Here is a 19560-nt window from a genome sequence, read left to right as displayed (position 1 = left end):
AGGTATCCACATATACAACTCAGACAGCCCTCATGGACAGGAATGTTTTTAAGTTCCAGGTTGGCTCTTTCTCTCTTTCCCATGTGACCCACATCTGGTTCAAGGGAAACTCTCACACAGGCTCTGCCCTGACATATTCTGGGTATGCCCATGCAGCCTCTTCAGTGCCCACTTCCAAAGCAGCCAGAGAGCCCAGCTCCCCTTCTTTCCATTCCTAGGGGGTCAGACTCACTGAGAAAATTCATATCAAGCTCTCTAAAGACTACAGGAACGGGAAGTACCTCCCCAACCTCTGGGTGTGTTTTTAGGGGGAGTATTAGTCACAGCACCAGCTCACTCTAAAGAACTCTTCTCACAGATCCCTTCCAATTTTAACACCTGAGCTTTTATCTTCTTGATGCTGGTGAGGGCGCTTTGAGACATTACTGGTTCCTTGACTCTCCTCTCAATTTGCATCATGGTCATTTTGGAATTTCACATCCATTGTGTCTTGGTCAGAATTCTAATTTACGAACCTGGTACTCTAACTCCCAAGTTTATATCTTTAGACAAAACCTCTCTTCTAAATTCCATCTTATATATCCATCTGCTGAAATGGCACCTCTACTGAGATGTCTCCCACATAATATAAATTAAATTCCTGCTTCCACCCCTGCCCCTAAACCTATCCCACGCTCAGCTTTCCCATCTCAGGAAATAGTAGCATCATCTTCCCAGTTGCTTAAGCCGGAAACTGGATGTCATACTTGACCTCTCCCTGTTTCTCACTCTGGCCTATACTACTTCAACAGCCTCCTTGCTGGTCTCCTCATTTCCACTCTGTGCTCCCTCCAACCTATTCTCCTCACAGCAAGCAGAGTAACCTGTTTAAAATGTGTCACTGGACCCCATTTGTCTCCTTCATGAAACTTATTACATTTTCTAATTCTACACTTATTTGCACATTATATAGTATTTAAGCTCCAGGAGAGAAGGGACCCAGTCTGGCTTTTCCCCTCCAAAGTATCCCACAATGCCTCTGCCCAGTGCCTGAACCCAATATATATATATGCCCAATATAGTATATTATATATAGTATATATATACCCAATATATATGTATACCCAATATATATACCCAATATAGTAGGAACCCAATACATACTTGTTGAATACAATGAAAAACAAAAACAAATGCCATTTTATATCATGAGTTTCCCTTGGTTTGACTCGGCTCCTTACAAGCAGCTTCCAGACATCCAGCCGCCCCCACTTGCCTCCTTAAATATCTGGTCCTCCTCCCGCAGGCGCCTTTGTTCCACCTGGCGCCGACCACTCTCTTCGGCTTCTCGCATCCTCCGCTGCCGCTCGGCCAGCATGGCAAAGGCGTGGACCCTCCTCTCTTCCTGCAGTCTCACCAGCTCTTTGGACAGAAAGTCAAACATGTCGGCCAGCACCCTTCCTTCCAGTCCAGCCAAATGGTTTTCCACCAGTGACACCTTAAAAATAACAATACGATTTTAAGGATACTAATTCCAGTAAGAACGGTGATTTATAAGGAGGGATGCTGGAGTACCCAGAACTCTTGACAGTCACTTTACTTTCAGAATGTACTTAGTTTTCACTAGGAACATTATCTCTAGACTGGCCCCAGCCCAAGGTTCTTACTAGGAAAGCTTATGACACAAACTTACACATGAGAAAGTAGATTGCTTCATCAGTCACTGATGGATTATAGTCCTTTAATTATGAAGAGGCTTTAGCAAAACATTTCTGTTAGCATCCACACAGAATGTTTTTTTTTTCTTTTGATTATATCCAGAAGGTAAAATGCTTGTGTCTTCTCAGACGTGAAGGGAAATGTCAAAGTTTTTATCAAAAGATGATGTTGGAGTTCAATAAAATAGAATCTCCTAGAAATTCACTCATGATACCTTTTAATATTTTAATGTTTGGTCCTTTAACACAAGTTTGGGGAATTGTAAGATCTTGAATAACATGAAAGTAGAAAACTGTGGTAACTTTTTGTTCTTTTAAATAACTTCAAAGTCATTAAGAACTATCTTTGAAACAGAGCAGGAAAAAGCCTCCACGTCTGTGTAATTATTGAGGTAAAGTAGAGGCCTGAGTTCCTGGCCAGGAATAAGCCACAGTATCTATTTATGGATCCCTCTGTCCTGGCTTTGACACATGGAGAATAAAAGTGTTTAAGAAGATTGTATCCTTTGCAACTTCCTCCTCTTCCCTCTTCTATCCTCAGGTATAAGGGAAAAGAGCTCTTCTCCCAGCCATATGCTTCTGTAACACTGACACTTTTCCCTCTGTGCTCAGTTCCCCTCTGGTTTGTATCTGAAGGCAGGAAACCCCTACAGGTCACAAAGGTGGTGTAGCTACTGAGTGAGACTGTCATTCAAGTGTGGTTGTTAGCCCCAACGCCCTCATCCTCATCCTTACTCACCTCCCCGCCCACACATACTTTCTAAACACAAAGTTCAGCTTTACCTATATAATAAGGAGAGGTGGAAAGAAAGGGCGAGACTCAGATGCACCTTACGTTTAGAAACTGTGGCCATTCAGCCCAGAGATCACAAACACACTTTTTCCTGTCTCCAGGGATCACAAGTTCCCTCACTTGGGGGGCAAAAGCAACCTTTAAAGTCCCAAGATGTCTACCTGTTCATGCCTAGCCTTCTCTCTCAGCAAGAAATTTGGGTATGCTCAGGTAGTACAATCTAATTTGAACATTAAGTAAAAATATTTAAGAAGGTGATTCTGCTGTGATCATATCATGTAATGTATTACATAATTGGGAACTGTGCATTTTCTGGGCTGCTTTCCACAGAAGTATAAGAGAAGGAGAAAAGGAGAGGATCAGCATTGCTGTAGGGATACATGAGGCACTCACTCCCTCAGACCCCTGCATCTCATTGGTGTATGGAGGCACAGCTGAAGGGAAGTAGGGTGAGTCCCTGGCTAAGTGACAGCTCTTCTCATTAACTCCTCCCTTACCTCTTAGTTGACACAATATCAGTCAAGTATTTATCCACTAAATGGGATAGATAGATGAGTTGAAAAGCCTAGATTGTCTTAGCTGCATCTGCTAAAGTTTATAATCAGAAACCTTAAAGGGCAGAGGGGGCACTTTTCCATCCAGGACCTGGGACCTGGTGCTTCCAGGGTATTCTGTTCCCTCTCTGAACAGCAGTGCAGCCCCATCTTCATCATTTCCAGGACTCTCGGACCTCCAGAATTCAGTGACTCCAGTGTCCACATTCTCTTCTTTCTCTGGTCTCTCTGTTGGGTCTCACAGCCTGTGGCTTTCTTCCTCCCTCCCCCATACAAGCTCCCCAAAACTCAGCGACCATCCATAGTCCTGCAGTCATGTAAGAGGAATAACTTGTGCTCATTTCCAAGCTGCTTACCATTTGTGCCCAATTCCACACAGCATGAGAGTTATTTGTGTTACCAAAGGTGAGTCATATTAACTCAGCTGTAAGTTTACTTTCTTAAAACACTACACTCTGTGCAAACTGATTCTTTTTCACATTGATTTACAGATAAGGGGGAGAGAGTGTAAGAGTGTATCTACACTGAAGTCAACAACATTAAAAACTGTATATATATAGACAGACGCCAGATAAGTAAAAACATTTACAGTTGTTGGGTTAGACCTGCAATTACCAGCCATTGTCAGATGACACAGAGCTTAGAGGTCATGATAAAAGTCACAGAATATCATGAGATATTAACATATTGAGTATGCAGTTTAACCAGCATGCTATGTACAGCTCCAAAACTTACAAATAAGTGCTGATGTTTTAAAATAAATCCCATTTCTCACTATTTTTCTTATGGCTTTTATTACTTATTCATTCTGCTAAGCTCCCACTGAAATATAGTTGAGTCACCAAATACTTAAGAAAAATTGGAAGGAAAACCTTCTAAAATGTGGGGTTTCTTTTCTTTTCTTTCTTTCTTTTGCAAAGAAAGAAAGGCCATATTCAAATCAGCAAGGGCACACCACATTCAAATTATGGGCTGCGGAAGCATTGTGTGAAAACGCTGATGGGGACAGAGTGATGGGATTGTGGGGGATGCTTCCTTTTCATCATTTCATTTATTGTTATAATGTTGCATGTACAGTAATAAACATCTAGGGAGAAAATGTAACAAGAAAGTAACAAGCAAGAACAGGAAAGGACCTTGTGCTCACGCAAGTTCCTCTGCCGCTGTAGGGCCAGGGTCACTTGCTTCTCCGCCTTCATCACCAGCCTGTCATCTTCCTGTAGCGCATGGCTTGTGCGTAGCTCCTGGATCAACTCCAGTCGCTTTTCTTTCCCTTCGAACATCTGTACGAAATCACAGAGAGACTTGCGAATTAGCATCCCTTGTGCCAGGAGCGAGGACTCGCACACAGCGACTTGTGGGGCACTTGTGAACAGTGGGTTCTGTTCTGCCTATTGGGACCACAGAGCACGAGTGTTCCACAGAGCTGGAGTCCAGCCCTCTTTTCTACACCTTCAGCTGCTCAGGCAGAGAAGGAGCTTAGCTATCAGGTAGTTGTTTACTCAATTTCTTAAAATGCCTCTCAAAGACCAGGTGAAAACTATAGGGTCATATTAAGAAACTAGAACTTTCCCCTCATTTCCTGTGCTCCTTCCCTAAGAAGCTTGGGGATGGTATTTTTCATGGCCAATATTTTCTTTTCTAAGAGATCTGCCCCTGGTTTGTAACACATAATCTGCTGTCTGAACTTAACTGTGGTATTTCTCCTGGAGAAAACTGAGCAGAGAGTAAAGAATAATGCTGAGCACAAGATGCTCCAGACTTACTCATCATAACTGAGTCTCTTAAGAGTTATAGCTGTCTGGGGAGAAAAAACCTTTTAGCTGAGGCTTTATAACAGTCCATTTTTAAATTGAAGCGTGCTTGTTCTAGCAGCACAAATAATCCAGTTAAGGCTTTACAGTCAGGAGACCAGAGTTGAATTTGCTGGCAATTAACATAATCTCTCTCAGACTTACATTACTTGCTTGTAAAATGGAGTAATTGATAGAAAAAAAAAAATGAGATGATTTATGTAAAGCAAAGAATATATAATGTGAAAATATAAACGGGGTTCAAAACTGTAGTTATTATTATTTAGCTATTTCATTTATTATTCAGGTATTGCTAGCTATAAGCAAACTCAAATAATTATATTATGACTTTGTGGAAAATTAGGGAATCCACTTGGTTTGTGATGCTTTAATAGTCAAAATTCAGATAAGAAAATTGGTGGATTTAGCAATCCCAAGGAAGACATTAGTTTCACACTGCCTTGGTTACAACCACGGCAAAGAGCTGCCAGGTCCTTTCTCTCCTTGACATCCTGCCACCCGTCTGGACAAACCATGGCAGTAGAAGGGAATGGGTAGGTAACTCAAGAGTGTAGTGCCGTAGGACAGCAAAGTGCAAGAGGGAATTCACTGCAAGGAACCAAGCACATGTGCATTCTAGAAATCTATCCTCAAGGAGAAGCACAGGGCCAGTGGTTGGACCCTACCCACCACGTTCTGAACGACTCTGCCCCGGAGTAACTTCTGAAGGTAGATTACAGCCATTTCTATATCTTCTTCTTCCTAAAAGAAGAAAGGGAGAACCAAGCAGCTTGAGAACGGCAGCAGTCTACATCAAATATTTTTTGAAGACTTACACCAAGCAAAAGAGACTGTGCTAGACGCCAGAAGGATTTAAAGAGAAATAAAACATGGTCCCCACCCTCACTGAACATAAAGCACTTTAAATGTTACTTACTGTATTGTTATAATTCATTATTATTTTTCATCATAAATAAGATATCATTAGCAAATCATATCAAGAGCAAAAATTCATCCACTGTCATGCTATCCCTACAAATTAAGCCATTTTCATTTTCCTAGACTCCTTTCCAGCAAAATACTCCTTGAAGCAGCAAGCATTGCTTATAATATCCCTTTTGCAATAGTTTCCTCACGTTTGATCATGAGTAGACAAAGAATACAGCTAGTCTCTGTCACAGTCTAGAGTGAGGTGCTTCTCACAAGAATTTAGTTAAACTGGGAAAATCAGAATATAACGGACAAGATTAGCCATCTGCAAAAATTACCTTAAATAACTATGTTTCAAAAGCAGAAAAAGCAGAGCCTGCAAATCTAATTAAGATGCCTCTGGATGCAAAAGAAAGCAACAGTCGAATCAAGGGCACTAACACATGTGAAAGACAACAGGTTAACCACAGCTGGTGGTCGGCACGAAGTGTAGAAAAGGGGACGCTGTCCAGAAGCACGTCTCGGCCAGTCAGTGGGAGCATCCCAGTCCCTCCACAGAGGTGACCCATCAGGGACGCTAGTGAGATCCCCCGTCACTCCCCTCCCTCTGACAAAGGACAACAGCCTTCTGAATACAATCTGGCTTCTTGTGAGAACAGCCCGATCCTGGGAGATAGGGCTGACCTGTCAAGAGGAACATCCTGATCCATCACACGGTTCTATTTCTCTCCATAGAGTAATAAATTTGCATTGTGGCACCTCTAGCAGTTTCTAGTGGGTTTGTTTAGTCCTCGTCAGTCTAAACCTTAACCAGCTCTGGTACCTTGCCCAAGCTGAGTTTGGGGATCCACGAGGGTGAGTATGGCCCTGGTCGGGGCGAACTCTTGGAGCCTGTCCTACCTCAGAAGCTGGCCTGCCACCTCTGGTGTTTTGTTCCTCTCTGCCTCCAGCTGTTATCAGCCATCTCCCCGTGTGGGAAGATAGCGATGACAACTGAGCATCATTCGATCTGCTTTTTTTGTTTGACATACATGAGGATTACCTTCTGATATCTATTTTTCTTGGGAAGATTTTTTATTCTTTGTGTTTTTATTCTTGAAAAGGATTGGGTGTAGATTTGATTTGATTTCATTTCATTTTGCTTGTTTTTGTCTGTGTGTTTGATGTTTGAAACATAAAAATAAAAGCACCATAAGTCAGATCTTGGGAGATTAACACCATTAAATTAGGTTTGTTTTTAACCCAAACTATCCTAAGAATAAACGGACAGTAATACTGAATTTAATATTTCAAATAAAAAAGTTTCAAGCTTACATTGGAACTCATTTCCAAGGTTGGAGTTGGAAGCCGAGGTTGAGGAATTGGCTTTCTTTGAAGAAAGCGCAGAGGTTTCTTTGGTTCAAGAGCCTTATTCTTCTTATCCAACAGTGCCTGCAATAACATGAACAAGTGTCATATCTTACCTTTGTATTTTCTTCCACTACCAGATCTAGGCCACAGATCTGAATATCAACCAGAAATAATCTTCTCTATGGCTGTGCTAGGACAGTTGGACAAAGTCCAAGCCAGGGTGTTTGTATGTCTTAAGGGATGCTATGATATTCCTAAGGATAAGTTAATCACTGAATACACACAGCACATATTCTAGGCAGATCCATTTAAATCAAAGATTTGGGGGATTTTAAAATTAAAAGTTTTTAAAAGGTTCTGTCATGTGTGTCCGCAAGCAAAACCCCCAACTCCTATTCTTTCACGTGAGTTAAAAATTCTGAACAACATTATAGCAAATCAAATACAACAACATACTGTCATGCGCTGCATAATGACATTTTGGTCAACAATGGACTGCATATACAACAGTGGTCCCATAAGATTAGTACCACATAGTGTAGGTGTGTAGTAGGCCATACCATCTAGATTTGTGTAAGTACACCCTATGATGTTCGCACAATGACAAAATTGCCTAACGACGCATTTCTCAGAACCTATCCCCGATGTTAAGCAATGCATGACTGTATTAAAAATAAGATAACACACCTTGACCAAGTTAGGTTCATGCCACATATGCAAGGATAGATTAATATTTGTAAAAAATTATAAATGTTCCTTACTATAATAATAATTTTAAAAAGAAAAAATATGTAATTACCTCAATAGATGCACACAAAACATTTGATAAAATTCAACATAAACATACAATTACAAGCTTCAGTAAATTAGGAATAGAAGGGAACTTCCATATCCTAATAAAGAGTATCTGAAAAAAAAAATCTTACAGAAAGCAAGAGAATGATGAATATGGGGTTCAGAATGGGTAAAGGGAGATAGGGGGATGAGGTGGGCAAGAACCACATAGACATACATAAATTATTGTCAAAGTCCTAATTTTTATCTTGAGTATGGAATCCCATGGATTCTTATTCTAATACTAACACTAACTGAACAGACAAACATGCATGGACCAGTGGTGAGAGTATGTCACAAACCAGTGAGTCTCAAAGTGTGGCTCCTGCAGCATCAGCATCACCTGGAAACCTATAAAAAATACAAATACTCCAGCCCCACCCCAGACCTACTGAATCAGAAACTGGGAGTGGGGCCCAGAAACATGTGTTTTAACAAGCCCTCCATGTGATTCTGATGCACACTAAAGATTGAGCACCACCATTAATAACCAGGAATTCTCAAGTATCCAAGTTTCTACACCTACAGTCCAATTAACAATAGAGAAAGCCCAGCTGGTGGATGCTGTGTAGTTGGTTCGTGGGGATGATCATCAAACTTTCTCATCTAGTTGAATTTTAAACTAGATGAGAAAGGAGTTGAACGTGACTCTCTTTCTTCATGATTCCCTGGTAACAAATCTAAAAGGAAGAAAATGAGGCCTATTACACTATTAAAACCAATAGTAATCCCTAACATTAGAAACTTGCTACTCCTCAACGTAGCATCAAATTTTATTATGTAGATCCAAAGTCAAAACCACTTTTAGAAAGTAACATGACTCCTGCAAATGGGAAGAATAACCTCCAAAAGGTTTTCCTACATTTGAAACGAGAGAAAAAAACACATTGGTTCAGCACAGCACAGGCAACCTCCAGAAGAGAAGAGTCTAGAGGGGAGAAAGAATGTAGGGTTGTGTGTTGAGAACTATGGGACATTGCTGCCCAAGACAAAGTGCAATTTTTGGAGTGAAGTATTTCTTTGCAAAAGTCCCACTAGAAGCATCTTGTCTTCCAGATAAGGATTATACCTTATGAACCTCTGCCAACTCATGGTCCATCCTTGCTGCCCTCTTCAGAAAACCAGCTTTGGTGGTAGTGACTTTTGGTTTTGGAGGTCTGATTCGGGGTTGTGTCACAAAATCTGGGAGACACGACTCAAGCTCGACTAATCCTGTGGGAAGCAAGTACATGTTTTTAGTGTCTGGTGCTTAAATTTACCATTTTAGAAGCATATTGTTAATTTCAGTGGCTGTTTGCCAAGCGGTTTCAGTTAGAATTATTGATAAGGTGTATCTCATATAATTGAATTGTCCCCAAAATGTAAGGTAAATTTCTGTATAATTAACTCATGTTCTCAGTGACTTAGACTATAAAACGAGAAACGCATTCTAAAATGAAAACAGTGCCCTACAACAAAAGTAACAAATTCCACAAAAATAACCAACAGAAAATTAATTCTCATATGACAGATGGCACCACCGTTCTAAAGTGAACGTACACCAATTTATCATATTCTGCTCTGGAGATGGTTGGCTAGAGCTACAAGGTCAACAGTGTGACCATCAACTCATGATCTTGGCCATGTGATGCTTCAACTTGTCAACTGAAATTTCAACAATTTAAATTAAGCCTCTTGGACTTTATAACAGGTACAGCCCTGCCCATGAATTTATCCCCTGCTTATCCATCCCGTTGCCCACTAGTCTTCTGGCATTTCTTCCTAAAGGGCTGATTTCATTATATATTTCTTGTTTGCTTCATAAACCTGGTATAAAAGCTTTTTCTATTTCGTTTTTGCATCACTTTGATTATTAGTGACATTAAACATGTTTAAATGTTTAGTAGCTAATTGAGTTTACTTCTTGATAAATTGTTGTATCCATATATATTTGAGTCTTAGTAGTTTTTGTTAGCTTGTTTGAACTCATATTATTAATAATATTAAATATATTAATTGTTTTACAACTACAACTTAATACAATTAATTAATTTAAATGTATTAAAAATATTAATTTCTTACAAATATTCTTATTTATTGTTTAGCTTTTAATCTAAATTGCTATATTTTATATATCTAATTTATATTTCTAAGATAACCCTCTTATTCTGGACTTGTAATTATGTAAATTGCTTACCTTCATAGGTGTTGAGATAGTGGTTTTTTACTACAAAGTCCTCTGAGCTGTTGTCTGGGAAACGACCAAGGCGCGATAGAGGTCCATAGACCTGTGATGCATAATCAGAATAATCCTTGATGATGTTTCTTCTGTCCAACTTCCCTTCTATATTCTTCCCCTTTCCCACAAGTTTTCTGATTGCTAAAACGAAACATACCTCCATGACTATCTCCAGAATATTGTTCTGAACAATCCAAATGCAGAAGAGTAAACCGGGTCTAGTTTTATTCACAGGGAAGATACTGAACCGAATGAATTTCACGATGACCACTCACTGCAGCCAGAATGTAACACTGAAAACAGAGCTCTGTCATCTGCACAGTGGGAGTGACAAGCTGAATCATCTAGTGCCCTCAATTGGTACTCATCAAAAATCTTTTATAACTGTATTCCAAGCTCTGGGCCAAGAAGAGGTATTCAACAAAAGTTTGTTAAATGAATGAAAGAAACTCAAAGTAACTGAAAAATATACGTTCAATGGAGACTAGGGGAATTATTCTCTCCAGGAGAATAATTACAAGGGAGGGAAGAAAGGTAAAGGGGCACATGTATATGGTGACAGATGGCAACTAGACTTCTGGTGGTGAACATGATGTAGTCTACACAGAAGTCAAAATCTAATGATGTACACCTGAAACATACATAATGTTATAACCAATGATACCTCAATTAAAAAAATAAATTATAGGAAAAAATATATATACAAGAAGAAGAAATGAATGAACTCTAAAAAAACAAAAAAAAAAGAGGGAAGACTACGGGTTCTTCAGTAATATCTATCCAGCTTGGCTAACACCAGAATAAATCAGAACCGATCCTAGCTAGTAGCTTTCAGAATTGTTTGGCAGTCAGAGGGAAAAGGCACAGCTGTGCCTATTAGGAGTCTACTCATCTAAGGAGTCATGTGTACTACCCCCGCCTGCTCCTTTTTCATTCCTATCACAGACTCATCCCTTTTTGAAGGCTCCACATCCTGCACTCTCAATGGGCACAACATCACATCGTGAGACTGTGAAGTCATATTGCAAGAGGTGGCTGTGGGGCCTCTACTCCTTTATGGATGTTGTCTCTGTTTGATCCTCAGTGCTTTTGTGTGTGACCTGGGGTTTTAGAATTAAATAAAAACAGTTCACATTTTATTATTTATCTATGAAAGTTAGTCAACCATCATTAGTTATGTCAAGTACTGAAAAGAAAAAAATGTTGACAATATCTAAATGCATAACTAGCAGCTAGTTAAGTTAAAAGTTATTTTCTCACATACACAAAAAGTTCAGGGGCATATAACAGTGAGAACAGATAACAGGGCCCTGACTTATCTGAGGGGTCCTTGAAGGCCTCCCTGAGGAAGTGACATGTGAGTTGTGTCTTAGCCTGGGTTCCCCCAAAGGCAGAGCCTGAAACATTGGCATGCGTGCAGGTAGTTTATTTGGGAGGTGATCCCAGAGGGTAGAAGGGAGGGACAGGAGGAGTAAAAAAAAAAAAAAAAAGTCAACCCATCATTAGTTATGTCAAGTATTGAAAAGAGAAAAGGTTGACGATATCTAAATGCATACTTAGCAGCTAGTTAAAAGTTATTTTCTCACATCAAGAAAAACTTAAAAGTTAAGTTCACTAAAAATAACTTTTCAGGAGTTAATTTAATTTTTATAATTGTTTTACTTTTGCTAGAAAAATAATTTTGAATGATTTTTTTTAAAATGTGATTACAGGGGCCGGCCCGGTGGCGCAAGCAGTTAAGTGCGCGCGCTCCGCTGCGGCGGCCCGGGGTTCGCTGGTTCGGATCCCGGGCGCGCACCGACGCACTGCTTGGTAAGCCATGCTGTGGCGGCGTCCCATATAAAGTGGAGGAAGATAGGCACCGATGTTAGCCCAGGGCCGTCTTCCTCAGCAAAAAAAGAGGAGGATTGGCAGATACCTCAGGGCTGATCTCCTCACAAAAAAAAAAAAAAAAAAAAAAAAATGTGATTACATTGCTCCTATGTATGTAAATCATTAATCTGCATATATAATCAATACCCAATAATTTTTATAAGCAAATAAATTACAGTAGTCCCCCCTTATCTGTGATTTCGCTTTCTGTGGTTTCAGTTACTTGCAGTCAACTGCGGTCCGAAAATATTAAATGGAAAATTCCAGAAATAAACAATTTATAAGTTTTAAATTGTGTGCTGTCCTGAGTAGCATGATGAAATTTTGGCCGTCCTGCTCCTTCTCAACCGGGACGTGAATCATGCCTTTGTCCAGCACATCCACAGTGTATATCTGCTACCTGCTCGTTAGTCACTTACTGGCCCTCTGTGTTATCAGATCGACTGCTGTGGTATCACGCTGCTTGTGTTCAAGTAACCCTTATTTTACTTAATAATGGCCCCAAAGCGCACGAGTAGTGATGCTGGCAATTTGGATATGTCAAAGAGAAGCCGTAAAGTGCTTCCTTTAAGTGAAAAGATGAAAGTTCTTGACTTAATAAAGAAAGAAAAAAATCATATACTGAGGTTGCTAAGATCTACAGTAACTTTTATTACAGTTTATTGTTATAATTATTCAATTATTATTCTATTATTCTATCATATAATTATTCTATTATTATAATAGAATAATGAATTATTCTATTATTCATTATTGTTGTTAATCTCTTATTGTGCCTAATTTATAAATTAAATTTTATGCTAGGTATGTCCCTATATGAAAAAATGTAGTATATATAGGGTTCAGTACTATCCGTGGTTTCAGGCACCCACTGGGGGTCTTGGAACATATCTCCCACGGATAAACAGGGACTACTGTATATTAAAAGTTACTCAGCAAATACAGCTACAAAGTTTAAATGTTACTAAGTTAAAAATTTTTTAATTTAAATTTTTATTTAAATTAAAAGGATTTTAATTTATTTAAATTAAAAGGAGGATCATTCTTAATCCTCCACTGGATCCTCTCATGTATAAAGTACAGATACACTTACAGTACCTAAACAGATACACAGTATATCTGTGGTATTAAAATTTCAATGGGAGGGGGGCGAGTGGGAAAAAAGACGTCTGAATGTCTCTTTTAGGAGGCAATAATGAAAAAAAGGTTGAGAAACAGGGCTCTCTATCCAGGGCCTCAGCCCGTGAACATGAGGAGCCCAAAACCTACACACACACACCCCCCCCATAATGTCAATAACTCAGTTACCTGTTAGAACATCATGACTTGATTTTCTTAGTGAGGAATTTCCTCCATTCTTCTACTTTTTTTTTTTTTTTGAGGAAGATTAGCCCTGAGTTAACATCTGTTGCCAATCCTCCTCTTTTTTACTGAGAAAAACTTGTCCTGGGCTAACAGCCATGCCCATCTTCCTCTGCTTTATATGGGACGCTGCCACAGCATGGCTTGATAAGCGGTGTGTAGGTCCGTGCCTGGGATCCAGGCCTGCAAACCCCGGGCCGCCAAAGAGGAGCGTGCAAACTTACCTGCTACACCACCCTGCCGGCCCCTTGACTCTTCTACTTTTGAGAAATAACTCATCTCCCGTCCCTTACCTATTTAGTAACACTAGGGCCAAAAAAGAATTATATCACAGTTAAATTAGGTTTGGGCAAGGATCCAAAGCAAAGTCAACTCTTCCATTCTCTGCATTGTTGACACCACACCATTACCTGATACGTGTGTGTGTTGAATTTGCGCCAACTTTGCCTCCTTTGCTTCCTGCAGTTGAGACCACTGGGCATTCAAGTGCTTCATGTTCACTTCATTCTGATTCTCATCACGCTTCTTCAGCAGCTCTTTCAGAACTTCCAGGCGGAGCTCCTGCAGTCTTCAATACATCACAAAACACAAGGAAGTATATGGTATCTCAAACCAGGTGTTCCACTAGAGAGAAAGGGAACACCTGCCATACACAAGATCTCTAGGCTGGTATCGGATTCATGTATTTTAAAAAGACCACTCTGGCAAAGTGTGACAAAGGAACTGGGGGTTTGGAGGAGGCAACTCTACGGTGAGTCTCTGTATAACAGGAACATGTATGGGTGTAGTTCTGAAGGACGAAGAAGGGTGGGTCAGGTAGATGGGGTGAAAATAGGAGCTCTCTAGAAGATAGGTCTAAACGAACAACAAGATGTTGTGCACAGTTCCAGGCCGACTGGTACAGCTGGAGGGTGAAGTAACAGGGGAGTGAAGAGAAAATGAGGCTGTGGCATGCCATCTGCAGTCCTGCCAGTGTCTGGCACAGGTAGGTGCTCAGTCTTTGTTTCCTTTCCCCTTACCCTCACCTTCTCCAGGGCTCTTGCTCACGCATATACAACCATGTACAGATGACTTCAAAAGCTGTACCTCCAGCCCAGGTATTTCTGAACCAGAATTTCTGTCTACTTGAATCTCCAGCTGTCCCCTGACAACATAAAAAACCCACTTGTTTTGTTCCCCCAGAAATCTACACCTTCTCTTACACCTTCTTCCCTCCTCTAATGAGTCCTCCTCCAAAACCCTTCTTTTATCCACTCCCTAGCTCACGTCTTTCTGTCACCTCTCTCTTAATTTGGACTCTAGTTGCTAGTCTAGTCTCTCCTCCTTCCAATCTTGTTCCATATAGCTGTCAAGATTTTCCTTCCTAAAATAGAGATTTGAACATTTTACTCCTACTTAAAAATTCGTACAGTAATTTATTCAGTCACTCATTTGTCAAATATTTATTAAGTGCTCACCATATGCCAGGCAGGGAACAAACAATGATGAACAAGGTAAACGCCTTCTCTCAAGAAGCACTGTTCTGGTGGAGTAGGCATATAAATCAACGTTTACAACACAGGGAGATAAACATCAGACCAGAGGAATGAGAAGCCTTCTGTGAGAGAGGAAGTGGCAGAGCACCCATGTCTAGCGCTATTCCCAGTTGATCCGGGGGAAGGAAAGGATGGTAGGGAAGGCTTCCTCAGAGGAGCCATTAACTCAGCAGTCTTGAGGATAGACAAGGATTTGCCACATTGACAAGGGAGAAGTGAGGCCTCAGCAGAGGGAGCAGAATATTCACAAGGACCAGAGACAGAGCAGACCTGTCATACTGCTGGAGCTTCTCAAAGTGAACGCACACGGAAGGGTGGGGAAGGAGCGACAAGAGAATATGCAGAGGCAGGCGTTTTTAAAAATAACCCACACACCAAAGTCACCTTTCCCTCTAGAGTTAGAAATCCTAGGTTCAGTTCTCAACTTCATCGCTTACCTCAACTTCCTCAGTCATAAAATGGACATAATAATAGTATCCATCGCATAAGGTTGTTGTGAGCTTTAAATGAGTTAATGCATACAATGTGCTAGAACAGTAGTTCTCAAACTTGAGCATGCATCGGATAATCTGGAGGCCTTGTTATGACGCAGATTGCTGTGCCCCACCCTCTGATTCTGTATGTCTGGGGTGGGCCCTAAGAACCTGCCTTTCTAACAAGTTCCCAGAAAATGCTGATGCTGCTGGTCTCTAGACCACACTTTGAGAACTGTCGGCTTGGAACTTGGCTCCAGCACATAGTAAGAATTCTGGAAGTGTTACATGCTCTATGAATATCATCATCATCATCATCATCATCATCATCATCACCACCACCGATAGTATCGTCTACCTGATGGTTTCTTACCCTTCAACACTCAGCTCAGAGGCTACTACCTCTCAGTAGTTTTCCCAAATCCCCACCCACCTGAAACAGAACTGACTGTTCCCTTACCTGGGTTCCCCAGCACTTTGTGTATAGAGCAGCACATCACCTGATGGACCCTGCCTGAGAGTCGTTGGTCTGGAGGTCCTTTGCCCCATCTCCCCCCATCTCCACCCCCAGTGGACCATAAGGAGCTCTGTCAGGGCAGGGCCATTTCCTATTCATCCCTGTTTCCCCAACTCACAGCACACAGCCTGGCACATAGGAGGAACTCAAAATATGTTTATTAAAACTAACCTCAGTTTAACAAAAGTACTCACTTTCTCAGGTGATACCTTCATTCTGGCCAAATACATTTTTAATATTTTAATGTCATTCTGACAAGAATATACCTCTACAAATTACAGCAACAAATTTAAATTTCTACAGACAAGATTGGATATCTGACACCTACTTTGCCCCAAACACTATTTTCTATTAAATTACAAGCTTTTACCAAAACATCACACAGTCTGGATTCAGGGTTAATCAGAAGGTGTTACAAAAAGACACACATATTTTGAGTTCAGAACCACACTGAGTCCCTAAGTCTCCTGGGCCCTAACTTTCTCGTGTGTGAGCGCACTGTCAGGAGCCTTGGCAGCACTGCTATGAGCAATAACGGGCCTCAGCATAGCCTGGAACAAAGGACAACCCCAACCAGTTCCCTTCTTTTCCTTCTTGCTAGGGAGTTGTATTTTTTTGGTTCTCGTCATTTCTACATATTCCAGGGACAACCTCATTACTGAAAACATCCGTTAAAATGATTGAAAACTCAACCAGAAGTACCTCAGCATATTGTTCTTTATGTGCTGTGAGCTCATCTCTTAATTGAAGAATTCCACAATTTGTCTTTTAAATAGAAAACGTCCCATTAGCTGTAGCTAGAACCCAAGGTGTCCTGACTGCGAATCCAGTACTGAGGGAATGAGAGACAGGACCAGCTGGGAGGCTGTTTGGGGGATATAAAGAGGACCAAGGCCTAGGGACAGTGGCTCTGGTAATGAACAGAAAGGGACAGTTTGAAAGACATTTTGCAAAAATCAGTGGAATTCTGTGACAGCTGAGACTAGACACTAAAGAGAAAAGGCAGGAGAAGAATCAGAGACGCCTTGAGCAATTGTTCAGACCCGGGTTCCACACTGCACTTCCCACACAAAGAGGGTATGATACATTTTTATATTAGTGGAGAGAAAATTATAGAGCGATTGCTCCTGAAAAGAACCAGAAACCCGGGGCCAGCCTGATGGCGCAAGCAGTTGGGTGCGCCTGCTCTGCTGCGGCAGCCCGGGGTTCACCAGTTCGGATCCTGGGCGCACACCAATGCACCACTTGTCAGGCCATGCTATGGCAGCATCCCGTGTAAAGTGGAAGAAGATGGGCATGGATGTTAGCCCAGGGCCAGTCTTCCTCAGCAAAAAAAAAAAAATAAAAAAAAATAAAGAAGAGGATTGGCAGATGTTAGCTCAGGGCCGATCTTCCTCACACACACAAAAAAAGAACCAGAAACCCAATTTCCTATCCCTAAAGCTTGAGGATTGCTTTCAAACCCATGCATTTGGGAAAATGCTTTAGAGATAAAAAGTATTAATGTTACTCTCAGTGCAGAAGCAGCTGTCTGGGTGATCAAGAACCTACTTTTCAATCTCCTGCTCTCTGAAGGCCCACTCCTTCCTCTCCATCACATTCATCATCCTCCTCCTCTTCTCAAACTGGGAGGTGTCACTCAGAGAGGGAAGAGTGGCTTCCCAAGCACGCTTCTCCCGGGCACGTTCTATCATCTCTACCTCAGCTTGTCCTGCCGGGAGACCTCGACCTGGAGGGTGAAGCAAAAGACTTTAGAAACATGTAGACAAACCATGCACGTACCAGTATTTAATTTACTCCTGTTTAGTTCCTTTCCTCTTTAAATTCAAGGGTTAAAACAGTATGAAATGATATTAGGAAATATCTCCAGATGTGCCTCACAGCTTGTTATCTGTGCACTGCACTGCCTCTTGTTAGTAATTCAGCCAGAAGACACTGTAGTTGCATGTAAAATGCTAGAAAGTATTTGAAGAATATTATGTGACTGCTGAATAATCACACCTTGCAATGCCCTGTATCGGACAAATCTATATTTTGAAATACAAAGAAATATCAAAGTAACTTGCAAAAGGTCACTGCTGGTCAGCGGTGGAAATCAAGATTTGAACGTGGCAATCTGACTCTTGTGGTCTTATGCACTACACTATATTCCCTCTCTAACAAAACAAATATGAAACAAAAATAAACTACACAGACAAGCCCACAGCTAATATCATACTTAACAGTGAAAGGCTAAAAGCTTTTCCTCTAACATCAGGAACAAGACAAGTGTGCTCACTTTCACTACTCCTATTCAAAATAGTCCTGGTAGTCCTAGCCAGAGCAATCACGCAAGAAAAAGAAATAAAAGGCATCCAAACCAGCAAGGAAGTAAAACTGTCTCCGTTTGCAGATGACATGATATATAGAAAACCCTAAAGACTCCATCAGAAAACTGTTAGAACTAATAAATGAATTCAGTAAAGCTGCAGGATACAAAATCAACATACAAAAATTAGTTGTGTTTCTATACACTAACAATGAACTATCTAAAACAGAAATAAAGAAAACAATCCCATTTACAATAGCATCAAATATAATAAAATACTTAGGAATAAATGTAACCAAGGAGGTGAAATATCTGTACACTGAAAGCTATAAGACATTAATGAAGGAAATTAAGGAAAACACAAACAAATGGAAAAATATCCCATGTTCATGGACTGGAAGAATTAATATTGTTAAAATGTCTATACTACCCAAAGCTATCCACAGATTCAATGCAATCCATGTCAAGATTCCAATTGGTATTTTTCACAGAAATAGAAAAAACAATCCTAAAATCCACATGGAACCATAAAAGATCCCAAATAGCTGAAGCAATGTTGAGAAAAAAGAACAAAGCTAAAGGCATCACACTTCTTGATTTCAAAGCTATAGTAACGAAAACAGTATAGTACTGGCATAAAAATAGACACATAGGCCAATGGAACAGAATCAAGAGCCCAGAAATAAATCCTCGCATATACAGTCAACTAATATTTGAGAAGGGAGACAAGGATACTCAACAGGGAAAAGATAGTCTCTTCAATAAACGGTGCTGGGAAAACTGTATATTCACATGCAAAAGAATGAAACTGGATCCCTATCTTACACGACTCACAAAAATTAACTCAAAATGGATTAAAGACTTAAGTGTAAAACTCCTAGGAGAAAACATAGGGGAAAAGCTCCTTGATATTGGTCTTGGCAATGATTTTTTGGATATGACACAAAAAGTACAAGCAACAAAAGAAAAAAATAAACAAAAGGGACTACATCAAACTAAAAAGCTTCTGAACAGCAAAAAAAAAAAAAACGTTCAACAAAATAAAAAGGCAACCTACAGAATGGGAGAAAATAATTTCAAACCATGTATCTGATAGGGATTAATATCCTAAACATATTAGGAACTCATACAACTCAATAGCAAATAACAAACAATGCGATTAAAAAATGAGCAGAGAATCTGAATAGACATTTTTCCAAAGAGGACATACAAATGTCCAACAGGAACACGGAAAGGTGCTCAACATCACTAATCATCAGGGAACTGCAAATCAAAACCACAATGAGATATCACCTCACACCTGTTAGAATGGCTGTTACCAACA

The 19560-nt window shown here is 40.4% G+C and overlaps 1 protein-coding gene across 5 annotated transcripts in view; it reads right to left on the bottom strand.

Annotated features, from left to right (window-relative positions):
• CFAP91 (cilia and flagella associated protein 91) overlaps positions 1-19560 on the bottom strand; it is a 68194-nt gene that overhangs the window by 16373 nt on the left and 32261 nt on the right. For all 5 annotated transcript variants that reach the window (XM_058555856.1, XM_058555857.1, XM_058555858.1 and 2 more), the window contains exons 7-14: positions 17480-17657; positions 13814-13971; positions 10128-10310; positions 9021-9163; positions 7082-7198; positions 5528-5599; positions 4181-4327; positions 1256-1477 (exon numbers count right to left, since the gene is read on the bottom strand). In XM_058555856.1, coding sequence (XP_058411839.1) covers positions 1256-1477; positions 4181-4327; positions 5528-5599; positions 7082-7198; positions 9021-9163; positions 10128-10310; positions 13814-13971; positions 17480-17657 — 1220 coding nt within the window. The remainder of the gene's footprint in view (positions 1-1255; positions 1478-4180; positions 4328-5527; positions 5600-7081; positions 7199-9020; positions 9164-10127; positions 10311-13813; positions 13972-17479; positions 17658-19560) is intronic.

Source organism: Diceros bicornis, chromosome 15 (assembly GCF_020826845.1).
Source record: "Diceros bicornis minor isolate mBicDic1 chromosome 15, mDicBic1.mat.cur, whole genome shotgun sequence".
In the NCBI taxonomy this organism is placed as follows: domain Eukaryota; kingdom Metazoa; phylum Chordata; class Mammalia; order Perissodactyla; family Rhinocerotidae; genus Diceros; species Diceros bicornis.
Note: the sequence above shows the minus strand (reverse complement) of the source record. Positions and strands in the feature narration are given on the sequence as shown.